This window comes from Rhinoderma darwinii, chromosome 5, assembly GCF_050947455.1.
Source record: "Rhinoderma darwinii isolate aRhiDar2 chromosome 5, aRhiDar2.hap1, whole genome shotgun sequence".
Classification (NCBI taxonomy): domain Eukaryota; kingdom Metazoa; phylum Chordata; class Amphibia; order Anura; family Rhinodermatidae; genus Rhinoderma; species Rhinoderma darwinii.
This window is the reverse complement of record NC_134691.1, coordinates 113068164-113095745: the sequence shown is the minus strand read 5'-3', so window position 1 is coordinate 113095745 and position 27582 is coordinate 113068164. Positions and strand designations below refer to the sequence as shown.

Here is a 27582-nt window from a genome sequence, read left to right as displayed (position 1 = left end):
AGGAAAAAACGGAAGTGGGCATGAGGCCTAAGTCAACAAAATAATTCAGCTTAGAATAAAGCACTAAACTTTGAAAAAGGTTAAAAACAACAATGCAGCTGGATAGAACTCATATACTTACCTTTAACTTATCAAATTTATCATCAACATCATGTAGCCAAGACATAAACTGCCTTGCATTGAATCTGTCCCGTACGGATGCTTTACCATCTTCTGTCTGCAAAAACAAAAACATAATATGAATGAAATACAAGAACTGAGAGAAAAACACAAAATAGAAATATTAACATACTGAACATCATATAAGACTTAGATTTCAGATCAATATGGTAAATACCATTTGATATACTTTGTATTTATTGGATAGAAAATAGAATAGTGGCGTTTGCATTAAAACCCATCACAGATGCCTCACTTTTCTCAAATAGAACTTCTGAAGATCGAGTCAAAAAATAAAATGAGGCAGAACTTGCCTTCCTCTGCTGATTCTCTTCTCTTTACAGACCTCTCAGGATCCACCTACAAACTGTGCACAAACAGCTGACATCTCCAGAGTCCCACACACTGTCTAAGGCAGGGGTCTCAAACTCGGCCGGGTAAGTGAGCCACATATAGAAAAAAATTAGAAGTTGACGGGCCGCATTTTAACAATCCAGTTTAAGTGTCGCTAAATGCAGTCCGGCAGCTCAGTTGGCAGCGTTTGGCAGACACACAAATGTGAAGATTGGGCAGCCACTTTTAAGATAGTGCCACAGTGCCCTCGGTAGATGCTGCCACAGTGCCCTCGGTAAGGCTCTGTTCCGACAAGTATCATTACTTCCAATTCCAGAGTCATGACATGATGGATCCATTGTATAACAGACCCCAATCATTTATAATCGGTCACTTAGGCCCCCTCCTTTATAGAAAAATATAGCCCCGCAGAGAACAATTACAGTATGTACATCAGATACACATCTATAAATGTAGATTTGGTAGGGATTACGATGCGAATACTATTAAACACTGCGTTTCCTCTTTTCTACCCTCTGCTTAGTAATCAGTATTCCGCTGAAGACCAGACTGGTTGATAAGGAGGACTGTAAAGCAGTTATGAAGGATATAGCGGTTTGGCAGGGTCTCCCTTTCCCAGGGCACAGACCAGCTCAGTCATTTGTGTTGGCTATAGAAAAGGGATACATCTACGTGAAATCCCATTCCCCATCTTAGCCTGTATTATGCTAGCTTCACACATGCGTATTTTTTATTTATAGGGTACATATTACAGAGACAATTCCCATCTTATAAAGGGATGGAAGATCAGTGGGGGTTGTGACAGTCACCAACCGTGACAATGAAGAGGCTGCAGCGCTGATTTATTGATGCGGCCACATCACTGTTTTTCCCCTTCACAGCAGCACAACACCCTTTTTGCAGAGATCTGCAGTAGGGCCCCATTCAAGCGATTGGGGCTGTGCTGCTTTTCCCGGAGAAGTTGACACTGCTCTAAATCAGCGCTGCAACCCCTTCAATTCTCAGGATCGGTCGGTATCCCAGAGGTGGAAACCGCACAATCATAACATAATGGAATATCCCATCAATAAGATGGGAATAACCCTTTAACCCCCTGGACATAGTGATGACAGGGAGTGGAAATTATCAGTCCCAAAGAGAACTAAACCCAGCGCTCAAAGTCTTTAGTGCTGGGACTGGAATGCAGGAAACTTCCTTCCTGCAATTGGGTTGTTGCTATAGAAACGTGATGCCACAATGACGTCACATGCTTCCAACTATCACATGGAGGAGAGGAGCATGTTGGGAGGACACGATCCATGTCCTCTCAGCATTCGTGTGAAAATCACGATTATAACCGATCTGCATACAGAGCAATGCTGGGGGGGACGACATAGATTATGTCATCCCAGCATCCTCCAGCCCCAGGACAAGAAGTGTTCAAAAAAATGTAATAAATCCGTGAAAAAAAAAAAATTTCTATAAAGAAATAGATAAAACTAAAGATCTACAAATTTATTGAAATAAAAGACACTTGTGCACAATCAAAAATATATTTTTAAATATCTCTCCCCCCCCCCTTCGTATCATCAGGGGGTGCTCTATGACACTGATCCAAATGTCAATCACTATAAACCCTGTGTGATGAAAGTTCTGTTCAGTAGAACCTCGGGGGATCCATGTGCTGCAGCGGTTAGGCTGGATTTACAGTGTTTTGCTGCATTTTTTGTGGTGTTTTTAATGGCATTTTATTCTGCGTTTTTTAGCGCAGCCAGGAGTTACATTAAAGTCTATAGTAAAATACTAAATATGCTACATACAACTGCGTTTTGGTTTGTGCCACTTTTGAGACAATTCTGTTAGTGGTGTTTTTTTTTTTCCAAAACGCAGCATTCTCTGGGTATGGCATTTTCAGGCGATTTTCCCATAGGTTTCTCTATAGGGTTGAAAAAAAACGCATGTACAAAATTACACTAAATTAAAAACACCATTAAAAAAAGCATGTTACATTTGAAAAACGCTAGCGGTTTTCAAAAAGCATTTTTTTTTAATGCAGTTTAAAACGCTATAAAAAAAAATTGGTGTGTGAAGGCTACATGAAAACCAGATTTATAATAAACACCCCCCCCCCCCAGAAAAAAAACAATCTAGAAGAATTGAGGAGTGTGTATTTGTGTTTATACAATGCTAAGAATCTCACGCTAACATTCACTGATACATAGATCTACCTCTTGATACAATATTTGGTACGCCACATTTACTTATAAAACGTTGTATACTCCATTTCACTATACTAAAGAGTCCAGTAGGTGGCAGTCTTCCACTGGAATTCACCTGTTGTATTTGGTAAAACACGCTGCAAAAGACAAAGCACTTGAAATAATTCAAGCACCGTAAAACGGCAATCTCGTGGTAACGCAGTATATTTTATCAGCTTCATTTTACATTTATAAAACAAATGAATTAGTTTTTTACAAGTTACAAAGGTATGACCATTAGGACCCCTAGGAAACTATGAAAAGCTGTACCTAACTAACCAAAAAGGAACAATTCTGTCCGTTTTATGTTGGGATCGGCACTCTGCTGAATCGTGTGATTGATGGGGTGAAGACCGGTTTACAGGGAACGATTCCGTAGTTTGAAAAATCCTTCTTAAGGTTGCCCGTTCACATAGCGGATTGTGCCATGTGGCTGGGAAGTGTGCGGCATAAACCGCATTTGATGTCATACAAATTGCCGTGGTTTCACAATGTAGTTCTCGGCCACACGGCATGTACATGTGATGCATGGCCGATAACTGCATTGCAAAACCACAGCAATTCGTATTAAAACCCTGTGTGGGCCATACAAATCTACGTACGGGCGCCCTCAGGATCTAATGGACAGTTCAATACCAACGAGTAAAGCAAAGAATCTGCAATGTTAGGAAACATTTTATGTACATTCCGGGCAAAATGTATGCTCTGTGTTCTGTGTAGTGCAGGGCCTGAGGGGGCAGAAGAGAACGTGCGTCACGCTTCACCCCTTCAGGCCCTGCAGAGTATGTTTTGCCCAGCGTTCCTTTAAACCGTGGAGTGTAAATAGATATTTTTTATGGGAGTTGTTTATAAAGTCCCTAGAAATATATACGGTTTATTAATATGAAAATGTATAAATATTAAGGCAATAACTGGGACAGATGTGAAACAACTGGAATCATTACCCTATGTAGAAGAATTGTGATAGTAACACCCCCTCCCCCAACGCTGTCGTTTGCTCGTAAATTGATCCTTATAAACCGTGCTCTAATTAGGAAACATCCTGCAAAGGGTGGAAATGCCACAAAACTAAACTCTGAATAGAGCGGCGGAATCACATCCTAGCGATGCCCTTCTTATGGAGTTAAATGTGCTGGAGAAGAATTTACAGGGCAGCTATTTTTTATCCGTAAGTCACAAATTAAAGTATTCGGGTCAATGCACACGATGCGTATTACGTGCGGTTTCGCAGCGTAATCCAGTACCAGCATAGGCAGGGAGTTTCCAGGGAAGTTTCTCATGTCAATGCTGCAGTCATTTTCAGGAAGTAAATTGACTCGCGGTGCATATTTTCTAAATCGCGGCATGTCAATTTATGCCGAGATTCCACTTGCGAATTCTATCTCCCTAGCTCTGGAGAAAAACCATGCATGAAAATGTCGCGATTTACGCAGCAAAACTCGAACTACGCACCTTCGGGTGCGTATTTTCCTTCTGTCTATGTCTGATATTCATTGGTAAATATACCAGACAAAGCCAATTGTGAGCATTTATTTAAAGCACCAGTACGGCTTGTTTAAAAATGGTAATAATTTACCTTTACTTTTCTTCTTTCATCCACATCACGGACGCCACCGTAAAACTGTCCTGTGGTTATCTATTTTGGAGAAAGATGGATGGAAGGTAATTTTTGGCCCAGTTGAACATATTTTGATTTATTACAATCTTAAATATTCTTACTATCATCTAATTCCAACAAGACCTTCAAGATCAGTATTTCCGTATTTTAAGATTCACTGTAAGGGTACGTAAGGCTGTGTTCACACGCTTACAAAAAACGTCTGAAAATACAGAGCTGTTTTCAAGGGAAATTCGCTCCTGATTTTTAGTTTTTCTGGCCGTTTTTGGAGCTGTTTTTCTATGAAATGTCAATGAAAAACGTCTCCAAAAACGTCCCAAAAAGTGACATGCACTTTTTTTTCGTGGGCATCTTTTTACGTGTAGTTTCAGCCGATTTTCGAGACGTTTATGGCCCGAAAAATGGCTAAAAGCACTGCGTGTGCACATTCCCCTAAGTGTAATAAAAAACAAGCCCTCCTAAAAAGCAATATGTAGATCATCAAAAGGAATAACATCATGAGGAACCACAGAACATGGAAATTCATTCCGCCAAACGGAACAGAAAAAAAACCAACAGTTTTACGTTCCTTACATTATTGGAAATCATGTGTCACACAGTATTTAGGGACTATGTTGCCTATGACACTGGTGCTTTAACCCCTTAACGCTCAGTGACGTACTATTACGTCATGGAATGCACCCTGTTCGCGCTCCATGACGGAATAGTACGTCTCGGGAGTAACGGCCGTTTCGGCCGTCCTCCCGACACATACAGGAGATGTGACAGCTGCTGTCTCGTACAGCAGCTGTCACAGCTCCTACAGCGAGGACCGATCGCTGTGTCCCTGCTGATTAACCCCTGAAAAGCCGTGTTCAATAGCGATCACGGCTTTTTAGGGGTTAAGCTGCCATCGCCGGCCTGCTACACGATAGCGGCTGGCGATGGTGACTATGGCAACCGGACACCAAACAATGGCGTCCGGCTATGCCATCGACGGAAGCCTAGTGGGTCCTGATGAAGTCAGGACCCACTATGCTTGCTGTCAGTGAGTAGCTGACAGCTCTAATACACTGCACTACGCATGTAGTGCAGTGTATTAGAATAGCGATCAGGGCCTCCTGCCCTCAAGTCCCCTAGTGGGACAAAGTAAAAAAGTTAAAAAAAAGTTAAAAAAAAAGATGTGTAAAAATAAGAAAATAAAAGATTCTAAAGTAATAAAAAGTAAAAATCCCCCCTTTTCCCTTTATCAGTCATTTATTAATAAAAATATATAAACAAACAAATAAACTATACATAATTGGTATCGCCGCGTCCGTAACGGCCTGAACTACAAAATTATTTTGTTATTTATCCCGCACGGTGAACGCCGTAAAGGCAAATAATAATAAACCGTACCACAATCACAATTCTTTGGTCACTTCACCTCCCAAAAAATGGAATAAAAAGAGATCAAAAAGTCGCATGTACCTAAAAATGGTCCTGATCGAAACTACAGTTCGTTACGCAAAAAATAAGTCCTCGCACGGCTTTATTGATTGAAAAATAAAAACGTTCTGGCTCTTAGAATAAGGTAACACAAAAAGTGAATGATTGTTTACAAAACGTATTTTATTGTGTAAACGCCATAAGACATAAAAAAAAAACTATAAACATCTGGTATCGCCGTAATCGTATCGCCCCACAGAATAAAGTGAATATGTCATTTATAGCGCACGGTGAACGCTGTAGAAAAAAAAGAATAAAAAAACAATAGTAGAATTGCTGTTTTTTAGTCACCACGCCACCTAAAAATAGAATAAAAACTGATCAAAAAGCCGCATGCACCCCAAGAAAACTACAATGGATTCCTCAAGGGGTCTAGTTTCCAAATTGGGGTCACTGTTGGGGGGTTTCCACTGTTTTGGCACCACAAGACCTCTTCAAACCGGACATGGTGCCTAATAAAAAAGAGGCCTCATAATCCACTAGGTGCTCCTTTGCTTCGGAGGCCGGTGCTTCAGTCCATTACCGTACTAGGGCCACATGTGGGATATTTCTCAAAACTGCAGAATCTGGGCAATACGTATTAAGTTGCGTTTCTCTGATAAATCCTTTTGTGTTATAAAAAACATGGTATAAAAAGGATTTTCTGACAAAAAAAAAATGTAAATTTCACCTCTACTTTGCTCTAAATTCCCGTGAAACACCTAAAGGGTTCATAAACTTTCTAAATGCTGTTGTGAATACTTTGAGGGGTCTAGTTTCTAACATGGGGTATTTGATAGGGGTTTCTAATATATGGGCCCCTCAAAGCAACTTCAGAACTGAACTGGAACCTAAAAAAATAAATAAATCAGGCAATACTTCGCTTCTCACATTATACTGATAATGAGCCGTGCCCACCCCGAGATGACCCCAGTTTTGACTGTTTGTATAAACGGAGACCCCTATTAGACCGTTTCAGTGCCCGGTTTGCCCAAGCATACACCCCCGAGAAGTGTATTTCTATTGATGAGTCCCTGGTACATTTTAAAGGGAGGGTTAAATTCCGCGAGTACCTGTCGGGTAAGAGGGCAAGGTATGGCGTAAAGATGTATAAGCTGTGCGAGAGTGCATCAGGGTATACCTACAAATTTAGGATATATGAAGGGAAGGACACCAGTATTCAGCCCCCAGAATGCCCCCCCCCCCCTTACTGGGAGTTAATGCAAAAATTGTGTGGGATATGGTGCACCCACTGCTGGACCAGGGTTACCACCTCTACCTGGATAATTTTTATACCAGCGTCCCACTCTTCAACTGCCTCACTCCCAGAAGTACTGCGGCATGCGGCACTGCTAGAAGAAATCTGAGAGGCCTCCCTAAGACTCTGCAGGGCAAACGCTCAGAAGGGGTGAGAGCAGGGCACAATCTAGAAGCAACATATTGTGTGTCAAGTACAAGGACAAGAGAGATGTCACATCAGTACCCATGTACCTGTACGAGGTACCAGTACAGGGACCCCCAAACCAGACTGCATCCTCGGCTACAATAGGTACATGGGAGGGATGGACTTGTCAGATCAAGTCCTGAAGCCCTACAGCGCCATGCGGTGTGGTATAAGAAGCTGGCCGGGCACATCATACAGATGGCATTGTACAACGCGTACGTGCTACATCGATGTACAGGCCAGACGGGAACTTTCCTGGAATTTCAAGAGGTGGTTATCAAGAAACTAATTTTTATGGACCAAGAAGGGGGGGGGGGGCACCCAGTACTTCTGGAGGCGAGGCCACACGCATCATACCAGGGCGGCAACACTTTCCAGGAGAAGTTCCCCAAACTGGCAAGAAAGGAAAAAGTCAAAAGAGGTACAAAGTCTGCTATAAGAGGGTGATAAGGAAGGACACAATATAGCAATGTGACACGTGTCCCGAAAAACTAAGGCTCCGTATGAAAGAGTGCTTCAAAATGTATCATACATCCCATGATTTTTAATCTACCCCAGTTTTACTTACCCTGATGCACTCCGCACAGCTTATCCCCCCTCGTCTTTCCCCCCTGAGCCCTGCTGTGTGTCCAGGCAGCTGATTACAGCCACATGTTGGGTATTGACGTACCCGTGAGAACCCACATTACAGTTTATGGGGTGTAGGTCTCCGGTCAAAATGCTCACTACACCTCTAGATGAATGCCTCAAGGGTGTAGTTTTTAAAACGGGGTCACTTCTTGGGGGTTTCAACTGTACTGGTACCTCAGGGGCTTCTGCATACATGACTTTGCACCAAAAAATCCCCAGTAGGCCAAATGGTGGTCCTTTCCTTCTGAGCCCTCCCATGGGCCCAAACGGCAGTTTATCACCACAAATGGGGTACTGCCGCACTCAGGACAAATTGGGCAACAGAATGGGGTATTTTATTTCTTGTGAAAATTAGAAATTTTCAGCCAAAACTACATATTATTGGAAAAAATAATTTTGTTTTAATTCCCAGCCCAATTCAAATAAGTTCTGTGAAAAAACTGTGGGGTCAAAATGGTCACAACACCCATAAATGAATTCCTTGAGGGGTGTAGTTTCCAAAATGGGGTCACTTCTGGTGGGTTTCCATTGCTTTGATACCTCTGGGGCTCTGCAAATGCAACATGGCACCCGAAAACCAATCCAGCAAAATCTGGACTCCAAACACATAGCGCTCCTTTCCTTCTGAGGCCTCCCATGGGCCCAAACGGCAGTTTATCACCACAACTGGGGTATTGCTGCACTCAGGAGAAATTGGGCAACAAAATGGGGTATTTTGTTCCCTGTGAAAATAAGACATTTTGATAAAAAATGCCATCTTATTTGAAAAAATTTCATTTTTTTTATTTCACAGACCAATTCAAATAGGTGCTGTGAAAAAACTGTGCGGTCAAAATGGTAACAACAGCCATAAATGAATTCCTTGAGGGGTGTAGTTTCCAAAATGGGGTCACTATTGGGGGATTCCTACTGTTTTGGCACCTCAACACCTCTTCAAACCCGGCATGCTGCCTAAAATATATTCTAATAAAAAAGGGGCCTCAAAATGCACTAGGTGCTTCTTTGCTTCTAGGGCTTGTGTTTTATTCCAGGAGCGCACTAGAGCCACATGTGTGACATTTCTAAAAACTGCAGAATCTGGACAATACATATTTAGTAGTGTTTCTCTGGTAAAACCTTCCGTGTTACACAAAAAAAATTAAATAAAATTGAAATTCAGCAAGAAAAATGAAATTTGCAAATTTCACCTACACTTTGCTTTAATTCCTGTGAAATGCCTGAAGGGTTAATAAACTTTCTAACTGCTGTTTTGAATACTTTGAGGGGTCTAGTTTTTAAAATGGGGTGTTTTATCAGGGTTTCTAATACATAGGCCCCACAAAGCCACTTCAGAACTCAAGAGGTACCTTAAAAAAAGGCTTTTGAAATGTTCTTAAAAAAAAAGAGAAATTGCTGTTTATGTTCTAAGCCTTGTAACGTCCAAGAAAAATAAAAGAATGTTCAGAAAACGATGCCAATCTAAAGTAGACATATGGGAAATGTGAACTAGTAACTATTTTGGGTGGTATAACCGTCTGTTTTACAAGCAGATGCATTTAAATTCTGAAAAATGCTATTTTTTATAAATTTTCCCTAAATTTTGCACATTTTCACCAATAAACACTGAATATATCGTCCAAATTTTACCACTAACATAAAGCCCAATGTGTCACGAGAAAACAATCTCAGAATCGCTTGGATAGGTTTAAGCATTCCGACGTTATTACCACATAAAGTGAAATATGTCAGATTTGAAAAATGGGCTCTGAGCCTTAAGGCCAAAACAAGGCTGCGTCCTTAAGGGGTTAAATAATATCTCCGGCACTCTACAGCAGTTATATTTTTAAAGGGTTGTACAGGATTAGAAGAACATGGCTGCTTTCTTCCCAAAAATTGTGCCACACCTGTCAACAGGATGTGTGTGGTATTACAGCTCAGTCCCATTCATTTCAATGGAGCTGAGCTGCAATACCAGACACAACCCAGGGACAGGTGTGGCACTGTTTCGGGAAAAAAGCAGTAATGTTTTTCTATTCCTGTACAACCCCTTTAAGATTTTCTCTATTTAAAAAGGTTCTCATATTGACAACCAATGGTCATATGCCCTATCAGGGCAAATGGATGACATATAGAATGTCAAGCAATCGACTTAAGAACGTCATACATCCACGCCAAAGCGGAGAATGGCTTAACATAAATGGACATAAAGATAACAACCAAATCATCTGACCAATTTAATTTTCTTGACCCACTCCGTGATCAATACTGAGATTTTAATCAGATTTGCAATGTAACACACACTGAACATTTGTTCTGATTTAAGTTCCGTATACTGCATTTGACACTGGACTTTATACACACGTTACCCTGTGCAAGTCTGACAAAAAAATCGGTTTAATAACCAGCAGTCTGGGGTCTATCACTATTGGGCGATGGCAGAGAATACGGACCAGCACATGTGCAACCAGCAGTAAGTGAATTGTTCTAAAATAATGACCACAGATTTGAATCAATTGCACATTTCATTTACCTGGGACTCCTGTGGGACATTATACACCTCGGCATCCAGCAATACGGTACAGGCGCTGAACGGCAGGGATTGATTGGCCAATGTCCTTGCCGCTCGGTAGTGTACGCGCAAAACTTCTTGCTCGTTAGAAACGATAAGTTTCTCCTAAAGACAATAAAACAAAGCATTTCATTACCATTTGTAAACAGACCTTTAAAACTATAAGAACACGTTGCTGGTTTTCTCTTCCGGAAAGAACGCCCCTTACTCTTTCAATGCTGTGCTGTAGACGCAGCTTCATTCGTACCACCTCTTGCTGACGGAAAAGCTCTTTCAGTGGTTCAGACAGGGATGGAGGAGGTGTAATCTGTAAAAAGATAATAATAATCATCTATATAGTCCACCTGTATTCTATGCAAATTGTGTTTGTCATGTTAACGAGCTTTCTGTAAGGCTCTAACCCCAGTGTGAAAGCATCAATAGGCTTATTCAGACCTCAATGATAAGAACAAGCAGCCTTATTTATTAGGATGGGAGGACTTACAGCAAAATATGACTGTGCCTGTATTCAGCTCAATGCACACCAAATCTGCGGCGTAATACAGTACCAGCATAGTCAATGAGATTCCAGGAAATCTCATGTACACGCTGCAGTATTTTTCGGGACGGAAATTGACCTGCGCTGCGTATTTTAAAATCCGCAGCATGTCTGCCTAGTGCTGTGGAAAAACGCACCAAAACCCGCAGCATGAAAACGTGCTGAAAAACGCAAAACTTAAAAACCGCACCGAAAAAGGCACGATTAGGTGCGGTTTTTACCTGCGAATTTCCTGTGGTTTTGGTGCGTATTTTCCGCAGCAAAATACGCAACGTGTGCATGTAGCCTTAGCATCAACAATGGAATGGTGCTGGGGTCTTTGATCAGCATAACCCAAGAGATAATACGATAAAAAGGCTTGTACAAGTTAAAAAAACAAATAAAATATTAAAAAAAGAGAAGGGAAGAAAAAAACCCACACCAAATCATCCATTAAAGTTCAATGATTCCGGGTGCCGATTTAACCTGTATGCACCTAACCGTTACTGATGCGGTTGTGGTATTTTTTAGGTGACCATTTATGTGGATGTGATGTGCCATCCATAAAGTAAAAACAGCCAGAGCGCCCCAACAACCAATGACAACGGGTCTGGATTTCAACTTTTCAGGCTATGAGACAAATGAAGACTTAATACAAAATATTTGCACATTGGCAAAATGCGTGAGCCTTTCCGTCGGAGGTATGCCACTGTATGCCTATACTTCTGTCATATATGTCTCACATTAGGGTTCCATTGTAAAAAAAAAAATATTTTTCTCAGCATCCCTGTATAGAATAGCATAGCCGACTTCACTATTTCATAGTTAAAAAAAACAAAACGCCCTGATGTATGCCAAAAAAGAATCTTGGTATACATCGAGTCAAATGGTTGATTTGCTTATTTCTACCTGTCCCATTCACCTAAAGAACATGCCATGCATCTCTACTTCAATGTATCATGAACACAGCGGCCAGGCTGCTCTTTCAGTCTTATGGTTATACCAACACCCTCGCTCTCCGTCAGTCATTACACTGGTTACCGGTCTCTTCTTGAATAAAATTCAAAACTTCTTCCTATTCGTCTACAAAGCTCTCCACTCTACTGCACGTTCCTAGATTTCTACTCTTCTTTCTATCTACAACTTCTCTTTGCTTGGTTAATGACCTACAGCGATTATCTTCGTTCACTACATCCTCTCACGCTTTTCCGGTGCTTCTCACTCCAGGGATGATTATGGCACAATTTTTATTACAGTTACAAAACAGCCCGTGGCCCACATTCCACTTGAGGGATATTCCCAACATAGGCGACGTTCATACTTGTGTTGTATAATCCATTACTCGGATTCGTTTTTTTAGATCAGAATAACTGATAAAAACGGATCCTTTAAAATCAATAGGCTTTATAATGGCATCCGTTACGTTAGTCATCTGTTTTGTTTACGGCGATAATCGTGCAGAGTACAGGACTTTTTCCTCCATTTTAAAAAAAAAACTATGTGTAATGGATGGGTTATTTTTAGGTGTCAATGTAAAATGGATTGCAATCTGCTTGCATCCGTTGTGATACCATCTCTTAAAAAATAACAGGTCATATCAAAACAGATTATACAACTAATGGCATATCCACAGGCCATGTCATAAATGTCTGATAGATGTGGGTTCCAGTTCAGGGACAGGCACACATCTCCAGAACGGGGGTCAACTGACCTCCGTTCCCACTTGGTGAGGCGGCCGCTGCATTCAGGTGAAGACTAAATGTAGAGGTGTCTCTATATTCACTTTTATGGGAGTTCTGAAAACAGCCGAGCAAGCGGCCACCACTCCATTGAATCTCCTCCTGGATGCGTGACGTGCAGCAGCCGGCTCACTGAGGATGTGGTTAGGTGACCCCGTTCTGGACATAGAGATTCGGGTCCTAACTCTGGAACCCGCACCTATCAGACATTTATGGAATATCCTGTGGATATGCCATAAACGTCTGAGTTTGGAATACCCTCACTAACTTACTAGCCTTCTTGTATCATGAAGCGATGTATATTTGTGATGGCTGGGTGACCAGTTTATGCAGCTTTATTTATATTCTATATTGTGCATGCTAGTGGCTGGTCAACAGGGCAAAATTTGCACTTTGTACCGATTGTGTCACTCTTCTCACCCCCTTTAGATTATAAGCTCTTATGAACAGTGTCCTCAGTTTTTCTCATTGTTGGAGTTTCCGTTATTTGACATTTTGTATGTATACGGCTTCTGCTGATTGAAAAGCATTATGGAACATACTGATGCTATATGAATAACATTATGGAACAAAATAAACAGTATATCCAAGAGGCTTACCGTTGGTATGCAGAGCTTGCTGAAGGGGTTCCCATCTAGCAGATATGAGCCATTAAACGTCACGTACTCATCATAGTACTGTGGTGCCTGAGGGATAACACTACACAACATCTTGCGCCTTTCCTCTACCTTCTTTCTTATATGGAGATACTCAAAGTATGGATTTGCCCTCTCAGACTGATATGGTTGAATGTCATCGAGCTTCAAAGAATCTACAACTGCTGCTAGGGACTGCTGTGTCTTCTCTTTAGCTTGTTGGATTGTAGGATTGACAAGACCCGGTTGAGGCACACGAGGCATCTTCCGTTTCCGTGGATGATGAACTTGTACCTCATCATCCTCAGATAAACGAATCCTCCCTCTTAGTGATATGGAAGAGTCAACTGTATCCTTTTCGGAAGTGTTTGAATAGGACGTCTGCATTTGTTTGTTCTGATTGGCTAACATATTGGCCCTGTTTCTTGTAATCCTCTGTGGAATTTCTTGTGGGTCTGTTTGAAGTTCAGAACTTTCTTCCACTTCCATTTTGATAGACTGACTAAATTTCTGAATCTCTTCTTGAACAGAGAGAGTATTATTTTCGGATGCACATTGTACTTGGTCAGGCTTTTTCAGTGCCAGACTGGTTGACTGGTTGGCTGAAAAAGGTGAACTATCTTTAGGGATTTCGGTTTGAAATGTTTTTTCAAAATCAAAATCACTTTTATGATCAGCTACTGAAGGTGCCACATTTTCTGAAACGGGCTTGCCTTCTTTACTGATACACTGTAAATCTGCTTGATCTGTCAAAATATTTTCTTCAACCGCAGCATCACTTTGAGCGTCCTCCAGTACTTCATCTTTGTTCAGTAATGTATCAACAGCACAGTCTGAGAGTATCATTTTTATCTTTTCGATTGGATGAGCAATTTCTAAAGACGGACCAGGTGACACAGTAGTGTTCTCCACTTGAGAAAGCTTTGGATCAGCCTCTAACATATCATGTTCTTTGACACATTTTGAATTGGCACTTGATGCATTTTGCTCTTCTTTTACGCCGTGCGGTACTTCTTTAAGATTGCTGAGTTGTGTAGACTTTGGTGTACTCCCGGTTTCTAAAGCTGGAGGATTTGTAACACTAGGGCAAGGTGTCGATGAAGGCGATATACAAACTTCATGTGTACCTGTTTTTACATTTTCTTGCCTAGGAGGGTGAGGATCTTGTGATACTTGTTTATCAACCTCCGTAATGTTGGGAGACTCGTGCTCAGAACAAACCAATTTAGCAGATTCAGCCTCTGGCAAAGTCGATGGCGTTCCTATATGACAGCTTGGTCTTTCTGCTGCGATTTGAACAAGCGTTCCTTCAGAACTTAATTGTATTTCTGGCTTTAAAGAATTCAAGTCTACAGTAGGCTTGCTAAAAGGTAAAGACTTTCTACTACTAAGATTGCAATTCGAAAAAGTAACGGGAAAGTCTCTCTCGGATGAGGAAAATATTTCTGGCTTAGGAGACACGCAGCTATTTGGCATTGATGGGGCTGCTGATGACGTTTCCACTAAAGTACTTTCCAATACTGTTGAAGGCTGCTTTGTTTGTTCTACAAAAGCAGCAGGCATGCTGCATCGTCTTACTTCTACAACTGGCCTACATTCACCAATTGCCAGCTTAGTATCTTCAACGGAGACTGACCTGAGATAATTTGGGAGAAGTCGATTTGTCACGGCTGGTTTAACACGATCGGGTAACTCAGAAAGGCTGTCTAGTTCTCGGTCATGAATAGCCGGTGACTTTGCACTCGGCAAAAACGGTGATTGAGAGAATGACATTTGAGAGTCTGAACCTTCAAGTGTAAAGTCTGAATCATATTCAATTGTAGGTCTTGGAGTAGTCACTGTAGCATGACAAGAGTCCTCAGAACTTGCAACTGAAATCATAGATATTGATCGGGAGCTCAGTCCAGTTCTTTCACTCTCTGATCTAGGAGATCTAGCGAGGTTATTGTTCTCTAAAATGAGGAGAGTCTTTCCAGTAGGCATCAGATTCTTCCCATCTACCGATTGTGATCGGCAGCTTGTAGCATCCTTTAATAACTTCTCTTTTGTACAGACCTCTGATATTTCGGAACTTTTGGATCGCATAAGCTCTTTGCTTTTAGAAGGAGTTTGTGAATGTCTCTGCTTTTCCTTTACTTTACCAAGTTCTGCACTGTTCCGATGTCTAAGCCTCTCCTTTTCCTTTTGTTTTATTTTCTCTTTATGCTTTTTGTGCCATTGTTCAATTTCTAGATCTTTGAGACTTAGCATTCGTTCAAAACTAGTTTGCATAAGGTCATCATTAACCAGCCGTTTTTCTTTAGGCCGAGAATCTTTCAGCATCTGTAATTTTGGTTTACATTTTTCAGGTTCCACCTCCTTTGGTTTGATTTTCAAAATATTTGCTTGCGTTTTGTCTTTATGTTTGTCTCTTTCTTTGTATCGATCAATGTCCTTTTCTTTATCTTTCCGGTCTCGTTCTTTGTAATCTACAATTTTTTGTTGCTCATCTTTGTTCTTTTCCTTTACTACATGCAGGATTTTGCTATTTTCATTGTTACTCTGCTTTCGGTCCTCTTGACTGTACTTCCCACTAGTACCAGCAGTATATTCTCCTTCCTTAGATTTTTCCTTCTTTTTGTATTCACGCTCCCTACGTTTCCCTTTGTCCAATTTGCTCGTTTCCAGATCTTTATCATTTTGCTTGATCTTTTTATCTGGAAAAGCTTTCTGCTCACCAATATGCTTATCCTTTTCAATTCGATCACCCTTTTTCTCAATTTTATCTTTTGACTTCTCTCTACTGGAAGAGTTTTTAGTTTTGTCATTTTCTTTTTGTAAAGACTGTAAATGGATTTTACATTTCTCAGAGCTTTCATGTACTTCAGCTTTCTCTCTATCAGATTTGTGATCTAGTTTTGTTTTTTTCTCCTTGTCTGTACTTTTTTTATCCAGTTTATCGATGTCCTTTTCTTTTAATGCCTCCTTTTCTTTTAATGCCAACCTTTTATCAGGTTTTTCTCTGACTTTTTTTTCTGCATCTGCTTCTTTTTCCAAGTTTGAAGAGTCATCCTTGCTAAGAACAATTGATGAAAAGACATCGGCTTCTTTCTCGAGGAAAAGTATACTACCATCTTTTTCCTTTTTTAAAATTTCCTCTGGATCATCCTTAGAGTTTTCTTTGCTGTCATGATTCTCTTGTGCTTTTTCAAGTTTGGCTTTTTTCTCCACTGGGGCGTTTCTGGATTCCAAGCTCAAAAATTCATCATCATTTTCATCACTTTTAAAAAAATTCTCTTTCCAAAATTCTCTGTCAAATTCAATATTTCGTTGTGCGTTTTTATTATCTTTAGGTTTGCTTTTCTCCTTCTCTGTATCTGGTTCTTTTTTAAGTTTGTCCTTTTCCCTTTCTTTATGTTTTACCTTGTGCCTTTTTAGTACTTTGCCTTCCTTGTCTGCCTTTTTTGCAATACATTCTGGTGCTTCATATGAAGGGCTCTTTTCATCTTCTTTGAACTTAGTAAGAGGCCTCTCTCCATACTCTGTAAAAAAATCTTTCAGATGCTTACTTTTTTCCTTGTACTTGGAAAATGTGGTGCTTGAACTTTCCAGTGCACATTCTGAGTCAGGGCTCTGATCATAATGAAATAACTCTGGTTGTAATGAGGATTCTGATCCACCGGGAGGTGAAACACATATTTTAGTGTTATCTTGTTTTAGAGGTGTTGACTGCTGATCGATAAACGCATATGAATGTTTAGGGGACTTGCCAGGAGTGATCTGTAATAACTGTAATGACCCTTCATCCTTGATACACAAAGACTTCCTAAATACATCCTCATCTCTGGATTTGTCTAACGAATCTAAGGCAGAGCTCATTACTAAATTTACAACTTTCACATTTTCTTTTTTATCTTTTTCCTGTTTTATTTCCTTGTTTTCCTTGTTCTTGCTTTGATTCTTCAGTTTCCTCTTAACTTTACCCTTCTCCTTCTGTTCCTGTAAAACACTAAACTCTTTCTTAAATCGGTCCTCAGAATTTAGACTTTCTGATATCAGGCCCAATTTCCCCGGCAACAAATCATCATCTGAACTATCAGAGCTTGTGAAAAGCAGCCGAGAAGATTTTGGTTTTCGATTTTTATACAGTTTTGGAAAGTCCATCTTCTCTTTCTTTACATAAACATTTTCACTGCCTTCTGTATTCTCCTTTTTCATGTCAATTCTAAGCATATGCTTGTCTGCCAACATTTTACCAATTTCTGTATCATCATAGTCCTCTTCATCGTCATCATCATCATCATCCTCAACATCATCATCTTCATCCTCATCATCATCTTCATCCTCCTCCTCCTTAAATTCATATTCATCAAGACCTGGGGTACAAGGAGTCCCTTTAACAGGGACATGTTTGGCTTCGCTAACAAGAGACTCCTTGTCACCCTCTGAGTCCAAGTTCTCATCCACACTGGACAAGTTGGTGAAGTGTGGCTCTTCAGAGTCTGAAAGAAAAAAATAGGATGGGAGGGTGGGGGTGGGGGGTGGTTAAATAACCTAAATTAGAAGCGTCCATGTAATACTAATAAATAAAAAAAAAAATTGTAAAAAATAAATGGCAAAATCCTAATAACAAATTAGACACAAAGGAGTAATCACACTTCTATCCCTCCCTCTAGTTATACAATAAACCTCAATGTGTATAGGTGTCTAACTTGGCAGAGTTCCTTAGACAAGTAGAAAGAAGCCCATTCAACTGAAGTAATGATAAGAATCCAAAAATGAATTGAAGTGGAGAGCATAGATAACAGGAAATGGGAGATGTGAATATAAATATGGAATGTTTTGAATTACCAATTGTGTCTTTTGCTTTTCGTTTATTTATATAATATTTTTTTTCGTTATTCAATACACTGGTTTTGCAGCATTTTTGTACAGGAATTGCCACTTTATTTGTAGATGTATTATTGCTAGAATACATTGTACTTTCCGGCACTCAACGTTTAAATGAATGGACACGTAATTATTGATAAGCACATAGCACTTTATTTACTATGTTTTCACCGCATGAGCGCCAAGTCCTTGCTCTATTGTGTCATATTCTTGTTCTGTATTACTTTTAGAAGTAATTAATTTGCTAGTTATTTACTTTGCATATATTTTGGCAATAGACTTTAATAACTTCTTTTATCACTCACATTATAATGTGTATAATTATTTACATATAAAAGAGGCACTATTAAGCACTTTAATATAGAGATGTAACATATCTTTCCCAATGATAACGCCACCCAGCCGTACATTAACTTTTAACAGTAATGATGTTTTTTCACCCTCCCTTTCTTTAATAAATAGTACTTATTTCGGAGAACATGAACAGATTGGTCCCATTTGTTTTTTTTTACCCCGCTGCATTGTGATGATGGTCTGTGCCTGCCGGATAGTGTTAATCTATGGGGATGTGTATCCATGGTGACTCCCTAGTACATGCACAGTCCGCAACGACGGGTTGAAGATTCCATTGTAAACGTGGGCAAGACCCTGAGACCCTGCCAACACCGGGTTACTAATCAAACCTTATTACAGTTCAGATCTTTCATCTCCTATTGGGTTAAGTGTTAGATATTAGGAGCTAGCTTACTGTTGTATGGCCACGGCTGCTAAACTCGCGTTGGGCTATGCCTCACCCTACACTAACTGTGTAATAGGTATGTCAAGGTTCAAAATTCCCTCAGTGTATGTTGTTATATATCGATACAATAGGCTCTCATCAGCTGACATGGAGTCACCTGCAGTTTTGATTTGTTAGTGACAGTACCTGAGCTATTTCACACAGTACCTATATACGAACATAAGGAAGTTAATAATTAGCAGTGTGGGTCCTTTGATCTCAAAAATTATTTCAATTATTTTTTTTAAACATTGTTTTTAACTTATATAATCAATAAAATATATTGTTTAACCCCTTGGCGACATCATGTACTATTACGTTGCTGTCGCCAAGGTCTTAAGGCAAAGCCACGTAATAGTACGCTATGATGATGGTGAGCCCGCACCATCGCCAGCGGATGTCGACTGTATATTGCAGCTGACAATCTGCTGCATGGCCAGGACCGGAGCTAGTCTCCGATCCGGCCGGTTCACCCCTAAAATGCAGCGCTCAAAAGAGAGCGCTGCATCTATGGGGTTTTACCAGCAGATCAGAACCCAGCGATGTAATCACGAGGTTCCGATGACTGTTCCGGCAGACCGGAAGCCTAATAATGGCCTCTTGTCTGCCAAGCATGGAAGTCTGCAAGGCTAAAAGGCTTCCGTCCCCAGAAGCAAGATGGTGCAGGCTCAGAAGTGGAGCCTGCAACATCAGCCGCCAGTGTCCTCTGTATATTACACCATGACACGGCGATCGTGACATCTTAGTGGTTCTTAGCCGATCGGCATCGCTGCGATGCGGTGTTGCTGATCGTTGCTATGGCACCGGAGGCCTAACAATGGCCTCCTGGTGTGCCGCGTATGGAAGCCAATTGGCCTAATTGGCTTCCATACGCGGCACACCAGGAGGCCATTGTTAGGCCTCCGGTGCCATAGCAACGATCAGCCTAATCGGAGTCGGGGCCTAATAGGCTTGCGGTCAGTGAATAACGGACAGCTCAAATGCATTGCACTACGTGGGTAGTGCAATGTATTAGAGTAAAGATCAGAAGTGCAGGCCTTCAAGTCCCCCAGTGGGACAAAAAAACAAGTTAATAAAAATGTTGAACAAAAGTGTAAGAGTATGTTCACACACTTGGCAAAATACGTCTCAAAATCCAGAGCTGTTTTCAAGCAAAATCAGCTCCTGATTTTCAGACGTTTTGTAACAACCGCATTTTTTGCTGCGTATTTTACAGCCGTTATTGGAGCTGTTTTTCAATGGAGTCAATGAAAAACGCCTCCAAAAACGTCCCAAGTAATGACCTGCACTTCTTTTGACGCGGCATCATTTTACACGTCGTATTTTGACGACACGTAAAATTAAGCCTCGTGGGAACAGAACACCGTAAATACCATTGCAAGCAATGGGCAGATGTTTGGAGGCGTAATGGTGCCATTTTTTCAGGCGTAATTCGAGGCGTAAACGGCCCGAATTGCGTGTGAACATACCCTAAAAGTTTCTAGTTAAAAAAAATAAAAAATCCTATTTTCCTATATGAAATCTTTTACTATAGGAAAAAAATTAAACCGGTTAAAAAAAAAAAAAAAAAAAAAAAAAAAGGGACATATTTGGTATCACCGCATCTGTAACGACCCGAACTATAAAACTATAACTTTATTTTTTCCGCACAGTGACCACTACAATTTTTTTAAAAATAAAAAACCAATGCTAAAATCACTATTTTTTGGTCACCACCCCTCACAAAACATAGAATAAAAAGTGGTCAAAATGTTGAATTTACCCCAAAACAGTACCAATAAAAACTACAACCCGTCCCGCAAAAAACAAGCCCTTATACAGATTTTTTTGATGGACATTAAAAAAAAGTTATGGCTCTCAGAATATGGTGAGAAAAAAAAAAAAGTGATTTTATTGTGCAAACGCTGTAAAACATAAAAAAACAAAACTATATACATACGGTATTGCCGTAATCGCATCGACCCGCAGAATAAAGTAAAAGGTCATTTACAGCCTACGGTGAACACTAAAAAAAAACGAAAAAAAAAAACACAACAACAAAACAACTTTGTCAGAATTGCTGGTTCTTGGTTACCTTGCTTGCCAAAAAAGAGGTAGAAAAAGTGAAAAAAATTAAAAATTAAAAAATCTAATGTACCCCCAACATGGTACCAATGAAATCTACAGATTGTCGCGCAACAAATAAGCCCTCACACAGCTCCAGTGGAGAAAAAAATAAAAACTTTCTGGCTCTCAGAATATGGCGACACCAAATGTGCAGAGCGTTCCAAAAGCGGATAAGATTGGACATCATTTATCAGTGCGACACTGGCCACATATCTATGTATTATTATTTATTTACCCCATTATTATACCCTCCTATTGTGCCCTGCTGTACTCTGCCCAGCTTACACATTCCCCCCCACATTATAAACTGAAATACCAGCAATTCCGCAAACAGAACTACCAAGCAAAGTCTGCACTCCAAATGGCGCTCCCTCCCTTCTGAGCCCTACAGTGTGCCAAAACAGAAGTTTACCTCCACACATATGGCATCGCCATACTCAGGAGAACCCGCTTAATATTTTATGAGGTATTCGTCTTCAGTGGCACAACATATTGTGCACTAAAATGGCATATAAGCGTAAAATTTTTATTTTTACTTTGCACCATCCGCTATGCATTGATTTGTAATGAAAAAACACGTTGGGTCAAAATGCTCACTGCACCCCTTAATAGGGATGTCAAGATACCAGAATTTGGACTTCGATACCGATACTTTGTGTAGTATTGCGATACTCGATACCAAAACAATACTTTTGCCAATAATAATAATAAAAGTTCTTCCGTTTTCTGATGTGAGCCGCGTGGGGTGATCAATTTTGAACCTCCACGTGCCCCACGTAATGGACAACATTGGGTTAATGTGTGAGGTACATGATGGGGTTAATTACTATTAATGTGAGGTACATGGAGGTTCAAAATTCATAATACCTCGTGCCTCACATTAATAAGTGAAAGAAAGCAGTTTTGTATTTTATAAAAGCATAAACATAAATGACGCTATAAATGTGTTATTACGGTCGCGACGATACCGAGTGTATATGTTATGTGTCGAGACTTATTTTAATTTTTATTTAACATTACTTTATTTTTTTACTTTTTATTTTTAAACTTTAATGTACTGACATATCTATATGCCAGTACATTAGCCTGTTTACTGATAGTACACAGGCAGTTGTTAGGACATACCTCAGTATGCCCTAACAGGAAATATGGTCAGACAGCCCTGGGGTCCTTCAATAGACCCTGGGCTGTCTGCCCATATATGGTATGCCCTCGATCGCGTCACAGGAATTCCCTATGACGCGATCCAAGAGGGCATCTCCACATCTCATTTACTTCTGAATGCTGCAGTCAGCTTTGATCGCTGCATTCAGAGGAATAGCGGCGGCGATTAGAGTTTTCTCTGATCTCCGTCGTTATAGAGTGGGGCTGTGCCTGTGTAATACAGCCATTGCCCCGCTCCGAACAAGTGCGCGCACGGTCAACATGAGGTGATGCGTCCGGTACTGCACTAATGAGCGGCGGCACAGGCACTGAAGACAGAACATTGGGATGTTTTGCAGTGCGCCCGCCATGTTCTGTCTTCAGTGCCGCCTCTCATTAGTGCAGCGCCGGCCGCATCACAACATGCTGACCACGTGCGCACATCTCAGGACTCAGGAGAAGGGCAATGGCTGTATTACACAGCTGCAGCCCCTCTCTCATACATTCATGTGTTACTATACATAGCTGTGCGGCTGTGCAGCTAAGTATCGAAATACATGAAATAACTGTATCGAACCGTTTGAGGGTGCACGGTATCGAAGTTTCGATGGATCGTGCATCCCTAACCCTTAATGTGCCCTACTTTAGTAGTTTCCAAGATAGGGGTCACTACTTGGGGGGTTTGTTTTACTATTTTACCTCGGAGCCCTGCAATTGTAGGCCAATGCTGTGAAAATCACCAAAATAGGCCTCAAAAGCGTATGGCGCTCTTCACTTCTGAGCCCTGTCATTTGTCCAGGAAAGTGATAAATGCCCTGAGGGGTGTAGTTTTCGAAAATGGGGTCACTTCTTGGGGGCTTCCACTCTTCTCCGGTACCTTAGGGTTTTGCAAATGCGACATGGCGCCCAAAAATCAGCAAAAATCTGCATGCCAAATATCGCTCCTGCTTTCTGAGCCATGCAGTGTGTCCAAACAGCAGTTTATGACCACCTTTGGAGGTATTCCCGTACTCGGGAGAAAAATTGCTTTACAAATGTTGGGGTGCTTTTTCTCCTTTATCCCTTGTAGAAATGAAAAAATGCAAAATTTTAGTCTAAAAAAATGTTGATATTCATTTTCACGGCCTAATTCCACTAAGTTCAGCAAAAACCTGTGGGGTCTAAATGCTCACTATACCCCTCAATAAATTCCTTGAGGGCTTTAGTTTCCAAAATGGGGTCAATTTTGGGGGGTTTATATATATATATAATTTTGACTCTGTGATTGTCTGTTTTTTTTTTTTAATATAATCTATCTCTCACTGGTAAAATTAACCTAGCCTAAAAATTCTAGACTGTTCATGTCTTTGACAGTGGGCAAACTTACAAAATCAGCAAGCGATCAAATACTTATTTCCTTCACTGTATCCTCCCCAATGTTTACAAATTCAGCAGCATAGACATATTTATTTCCAGTATCAGAGACCAGCTGAAAGCACATGAAGTAGAAGCACACCCTGTGAGCTGGATGCTTTCATGCCATAAGTAAGAAATAAAGGCCAAAACAGCTGAAGTTTTGGCAAACAAATACGGAGAATTTTTTAGATCATTCTTTAAAGTGTCCGTCCAGTCATACACTCCCGTCCAGACATCGGGCAGAGAGACGCTCCTGCATACTGGGCAGTAATTAGACCTGTGCACGAATCTCTCCGGGCGTCGTATAGTCGCCGCGGCAGCAGTACTGGGCAGGGTGAAGGAGCGTCTCTCCACGCTGGGCAGGAGAGTATAACTGGACGGATACTTGTAATTCGATGGCAGGAGAGCTAAATTTGAACTGTTTTCCGAGAGGAGCGTTCCATTAAAGGGGTTATGTCACCAATAATATTAATGTTTAGTTAAATAAAGCGCTTAATTCTACACATGTTTTACACTGACAATTAATGTTTTTTTCTATGACGAGATAGTCAGCAGACGCTGAAGATGGCATTCTCCTCCCCTGACAAGCAGAAAAGACGCTAATTTTGACATCGTGCAAATCCACTAGAAACACTAGGTGGCATTATAACAAGTTTATACATGTAATATCACGTCACAGATTTATTTATTTTTTTAATTTGTGTCAATACAAAAGATGTTTAGAAGTAAGTAGGTGCTGCCAGAGATAATTTAATATTTCTTTATATGTGTGAACCTAAATTGCTTGCAGAAATGCTGTAAAACAGCTTACAGGACAGAATAGGTATTCTATTCTCAGACTTCCGGTATTTGACCCAATGACCTTTGTATTCTGCGGTTACAAAGGCGGACATGCCTAGAAACCTAATGACGTTTGTATCATAGTAAGACCAGCTTGGATGATTCTGTATTATACCATGTGTGGAATGTATATGTGTAAGGAGGAGGGTAAAGCTACTCTCATATTATCATAAATCAAGTAACGTCCTGCCCCCTCATAGCAGAGACACTGAGTGTCATGGTCTCTCCGGCCGGCCTCTCTCAAAGCCTCCGGAGAGGGAATTTGCATTTGTTTCCGAGTTCCAAATCAATTCAGATCGTCCTGTTCTATAACGGACAAAGTAAATTCTGCAGCGACAGTGCTTTATGTAACTAATCATTATATTATTCATGGGATAACCCCTGGAAGAATGCTTCCCTTTCACAAACATGAGGCTGTTGTAGCCAACAATTACAAGCCTTCCATGGAGACCACTGCTGAGGCTTTTTTGGACTGTAGAGAGGTATACTTAGAGTTCCGGTGGTTATCATTTCCATGCCTTTCGGCTAAGATGAAGTCTAGCGTTTCAGTTGTTCCTGCAAGTTCAGAGTAGTCAGGAGTGCTGGACAACAAGACATTAGTGGGATACATCTTGTCTGCTGCATTCAGATTAACTGCTATTCTGCTCATCAACCTTTCCAGTTTTTCCATCTCTCTGTCAGATGTGAACGAAGAGTTACTGCTGTACAATGTTCAGTATGGAGAGACCACGCTGATTAAGAATCAGTGCCTTGTGTAAAAAACAAACTAAATATCCAGAATTTCTAGAAATAAAATACATTTAGAATGCCTAGGCTTTGCACAAAAACACACACTAAGGCCTCATGCACACACGACCGTAGTTTTCATCCATAATTACAGATCAGGTAATTATGGATAAAATTGCAAACCCATTCTTTCTACAGGCCAGGGACAGCTTTCCGTAAATGTACAGATGTGTGTCCGGGCCATAGATATGATCCGCAAAATATGGAACATGCCGTATTCTTGTCCACACGGACTCGCCCATAGACGTCTATGGGCGCTTCCAATCGCGTGCATGAGGCCTAAGAGCACAATAGTTCTGCATACCCGTATAACTATCATCATCATCAGAAAGCGGCACTTCTCGCTTCAGTAGCTGTTCCAGTTCTTCTGTCTCAGCCACATCAATTGGTCGAGCACCATGTTTGTTGGCCTGAAATGCATTTCCACCATGACGGAGAAGTAGCTTTACAATCTTCATTATAGAGAAGAAAAAAAAAACAAAGCATAAAAAGTTTGTATACAAAAGTGTGAGAAACACTGAGCATTCAGATTCCTATACAATTCAATGGCCAAAATACTTTTGCCCTAATTGTTAGGGAAAACAGAAGACAAACTGTTCAACTGATGTGCTTGGCATGAACACGGATTTTATCTGACATTCATATCCTGAAAGCTAGAAATTGTGAATAATCTGCTTTTGTTATAATCAAATGGAAAAGTGCTCTGCACCTCACCATATGCTAAAGATGTTGTCACCAGGTATACACTGCCCTGGGGGAAGCAAGAAGTAGTGCCAGAGACCCTGATTCCAGTGGTGTCAACATTCAGTCGTTTTCATCAAATCCCTGTTTAACTCATGCAGCGCGAGCCGAGCCAGAAGTCCTCTCAGTGATGTGCTCAGGAGTCCTCGATATTCATGAGCTGTGGCTCCGACAACCCGCCACTGCTGATTGACAGCTTTCTCCCTATGCACAATATGAGAGTAAGATGTCAATCAGCAGTGGTGGGACAGGGCGAGCCGCGGCTCATGAATATCGAGGACACCTGAGCACATCATTGAGAGGACTTGTTCAGCTCGCTCTGCAGGAGTTAAACAGCGATGTTAAGAATAAAATGGATTATATAGTAAGTGACAGACCGCTGGAATCAGGGTCTCTGGCACTACTTTACGCTGCCCTCAGATAAGGCAAAATATACCTGGTGACAGAGTCCCTTTAAGATCCTAAATTACCATAATTAGGTGAGCGTGTTTGTTAAATGCAAAAAGTGGATCATAATATGGACTATAATTTCCATTATAATGAAACATATATTGCTGAGGCTTAATGAAAAACGCACCTGTCATGAGATGGCAGTATGGTCGAAGCAGCTTACGGGAAGGGGTAGAGCACCCAGTTGTGACTGTTGTTTTAGGGCTCCTCTATACATTTTATATGACTGCTCACAATCATTATTTCAGTAATTCTACTCTTCGGCTTCCCATTACAGAGTTAACAGGCATATGAATGTATGCAATGTTTTCCAAACATATATTGGGTTGTCTAAGTCTATGTGCCAATGGAGGAGAAGATTATGGGGGCAGACAGTGAAGAACGTCAATGCTCACTGCAGGTCATTTTAAAATAAAAAAATGCCACCAATAAACTTTGTGAATGACTTACGTCTCTGTGCCCGCTGCTCGCTGCGTCATGAAGAGGCGTATCGTCATCCAGTCCTTGGGTATTTACATCAGCTCCGGCTGCGATCAAGAGCTTTGCAACATCATAATATCCCAGATTACAAGCTTCATGTAGAGGTGTCCAACCTGAAAAGAGGGATTGTTCCTTTAAAATCTAAGAGTGATTGTTCTTTTGAAACCTTTTTATTGATCTTCTACTATATTGAGACGTTGCAGCACCGCAGCAGCCAGGATTATTGTTGGGGCACAAAGCTACCTGTTTTTTGGGATGCCATTTTTTTCGAGAAACATTATGCATTCTGATAGCAATATGACCCCAATGAGTTAAATATGGAAAATGTGGCAGGAAAAAAAAAAAAAAATACATTTTGCAGTAGATTATATTATATTACAGAAGTATTACGTTTGTTCACTGCTTACGTAAAACTATTAAAAGCTCATCATATTGTGACTTGAATGGTTCTCCCCTCCTATTTCCTCTGGTTCCTTGCAAAATATAATGCATTTATTTAGAACACTTGGCACATTTATCCTAAATGCGCATGAAAAAAAATTGTCTAAAAAGAGTCTTGGCGGAGCGCCCTCAAATTTTCTGCGGCAAGAACTACTGTGAGTGACAGCTTAGATTTAGCAGACATGCACGGCGACAACCAAATCTCATCTGCACTTTTATCCATACA

General features: G+C 40.7%; 1 protein-coding gene and 1 long non-coding RNA gene across 7 annotated transcripts in view; one reads left to right on the top strand and one right to left on the bottom strand.

Annotated features, from left to right (window-relative positions):
* ANKRD12 (ankyrin repeat domain 12) overlaps positions 1 to 27582 on the bottom strand; it is a 123713-nt gene that overhangs the window by 5542 nt on the left and 90589 nt on the right. For all 6 annotated transcript variants that reach the window (XM_075826419.1, XM_075826418.1, XM_075826420.1 and 3 more), the window contains 7 exons: positions 26886 to 27028; positions 25549 to 25696; positions 13292 to 17808; positions 10645 to 10743; positions 10398 to 10541; positions 4327 to 4386; positions 122 to 217 (listed from right to left, as the gene is read on the bottom strand). In XM_075826419.1, the coding sequence (XP_075682534.1) occupies positions 122 to 217; positions 4327 to 4386; positions 10398 to 10541; positions 10645 to 10743; positions 13292 to 17808; positions 25549 to 25696; positions 26886 to 27028 (5207 nt within the window). The remainder of the gene's footprint in view (positions 1 to 121; positions 218 to 4326; positions 4387 to 10397; positions 10542 to 10644; positions 10744 to 13291; positions 17809 to 25548; positions 25697 to 26885; positions 27029 to 27582) is intronic.
* LOC142651556 (uncharacterized) overlaps positions 1 to 27582 on the top strand; it is a 77757-nt gene that overhangs the window by 2771 nt on the left and 47404 nt on the right. The gene's annotated exons all lie outside the window — the stretch shown is intronic.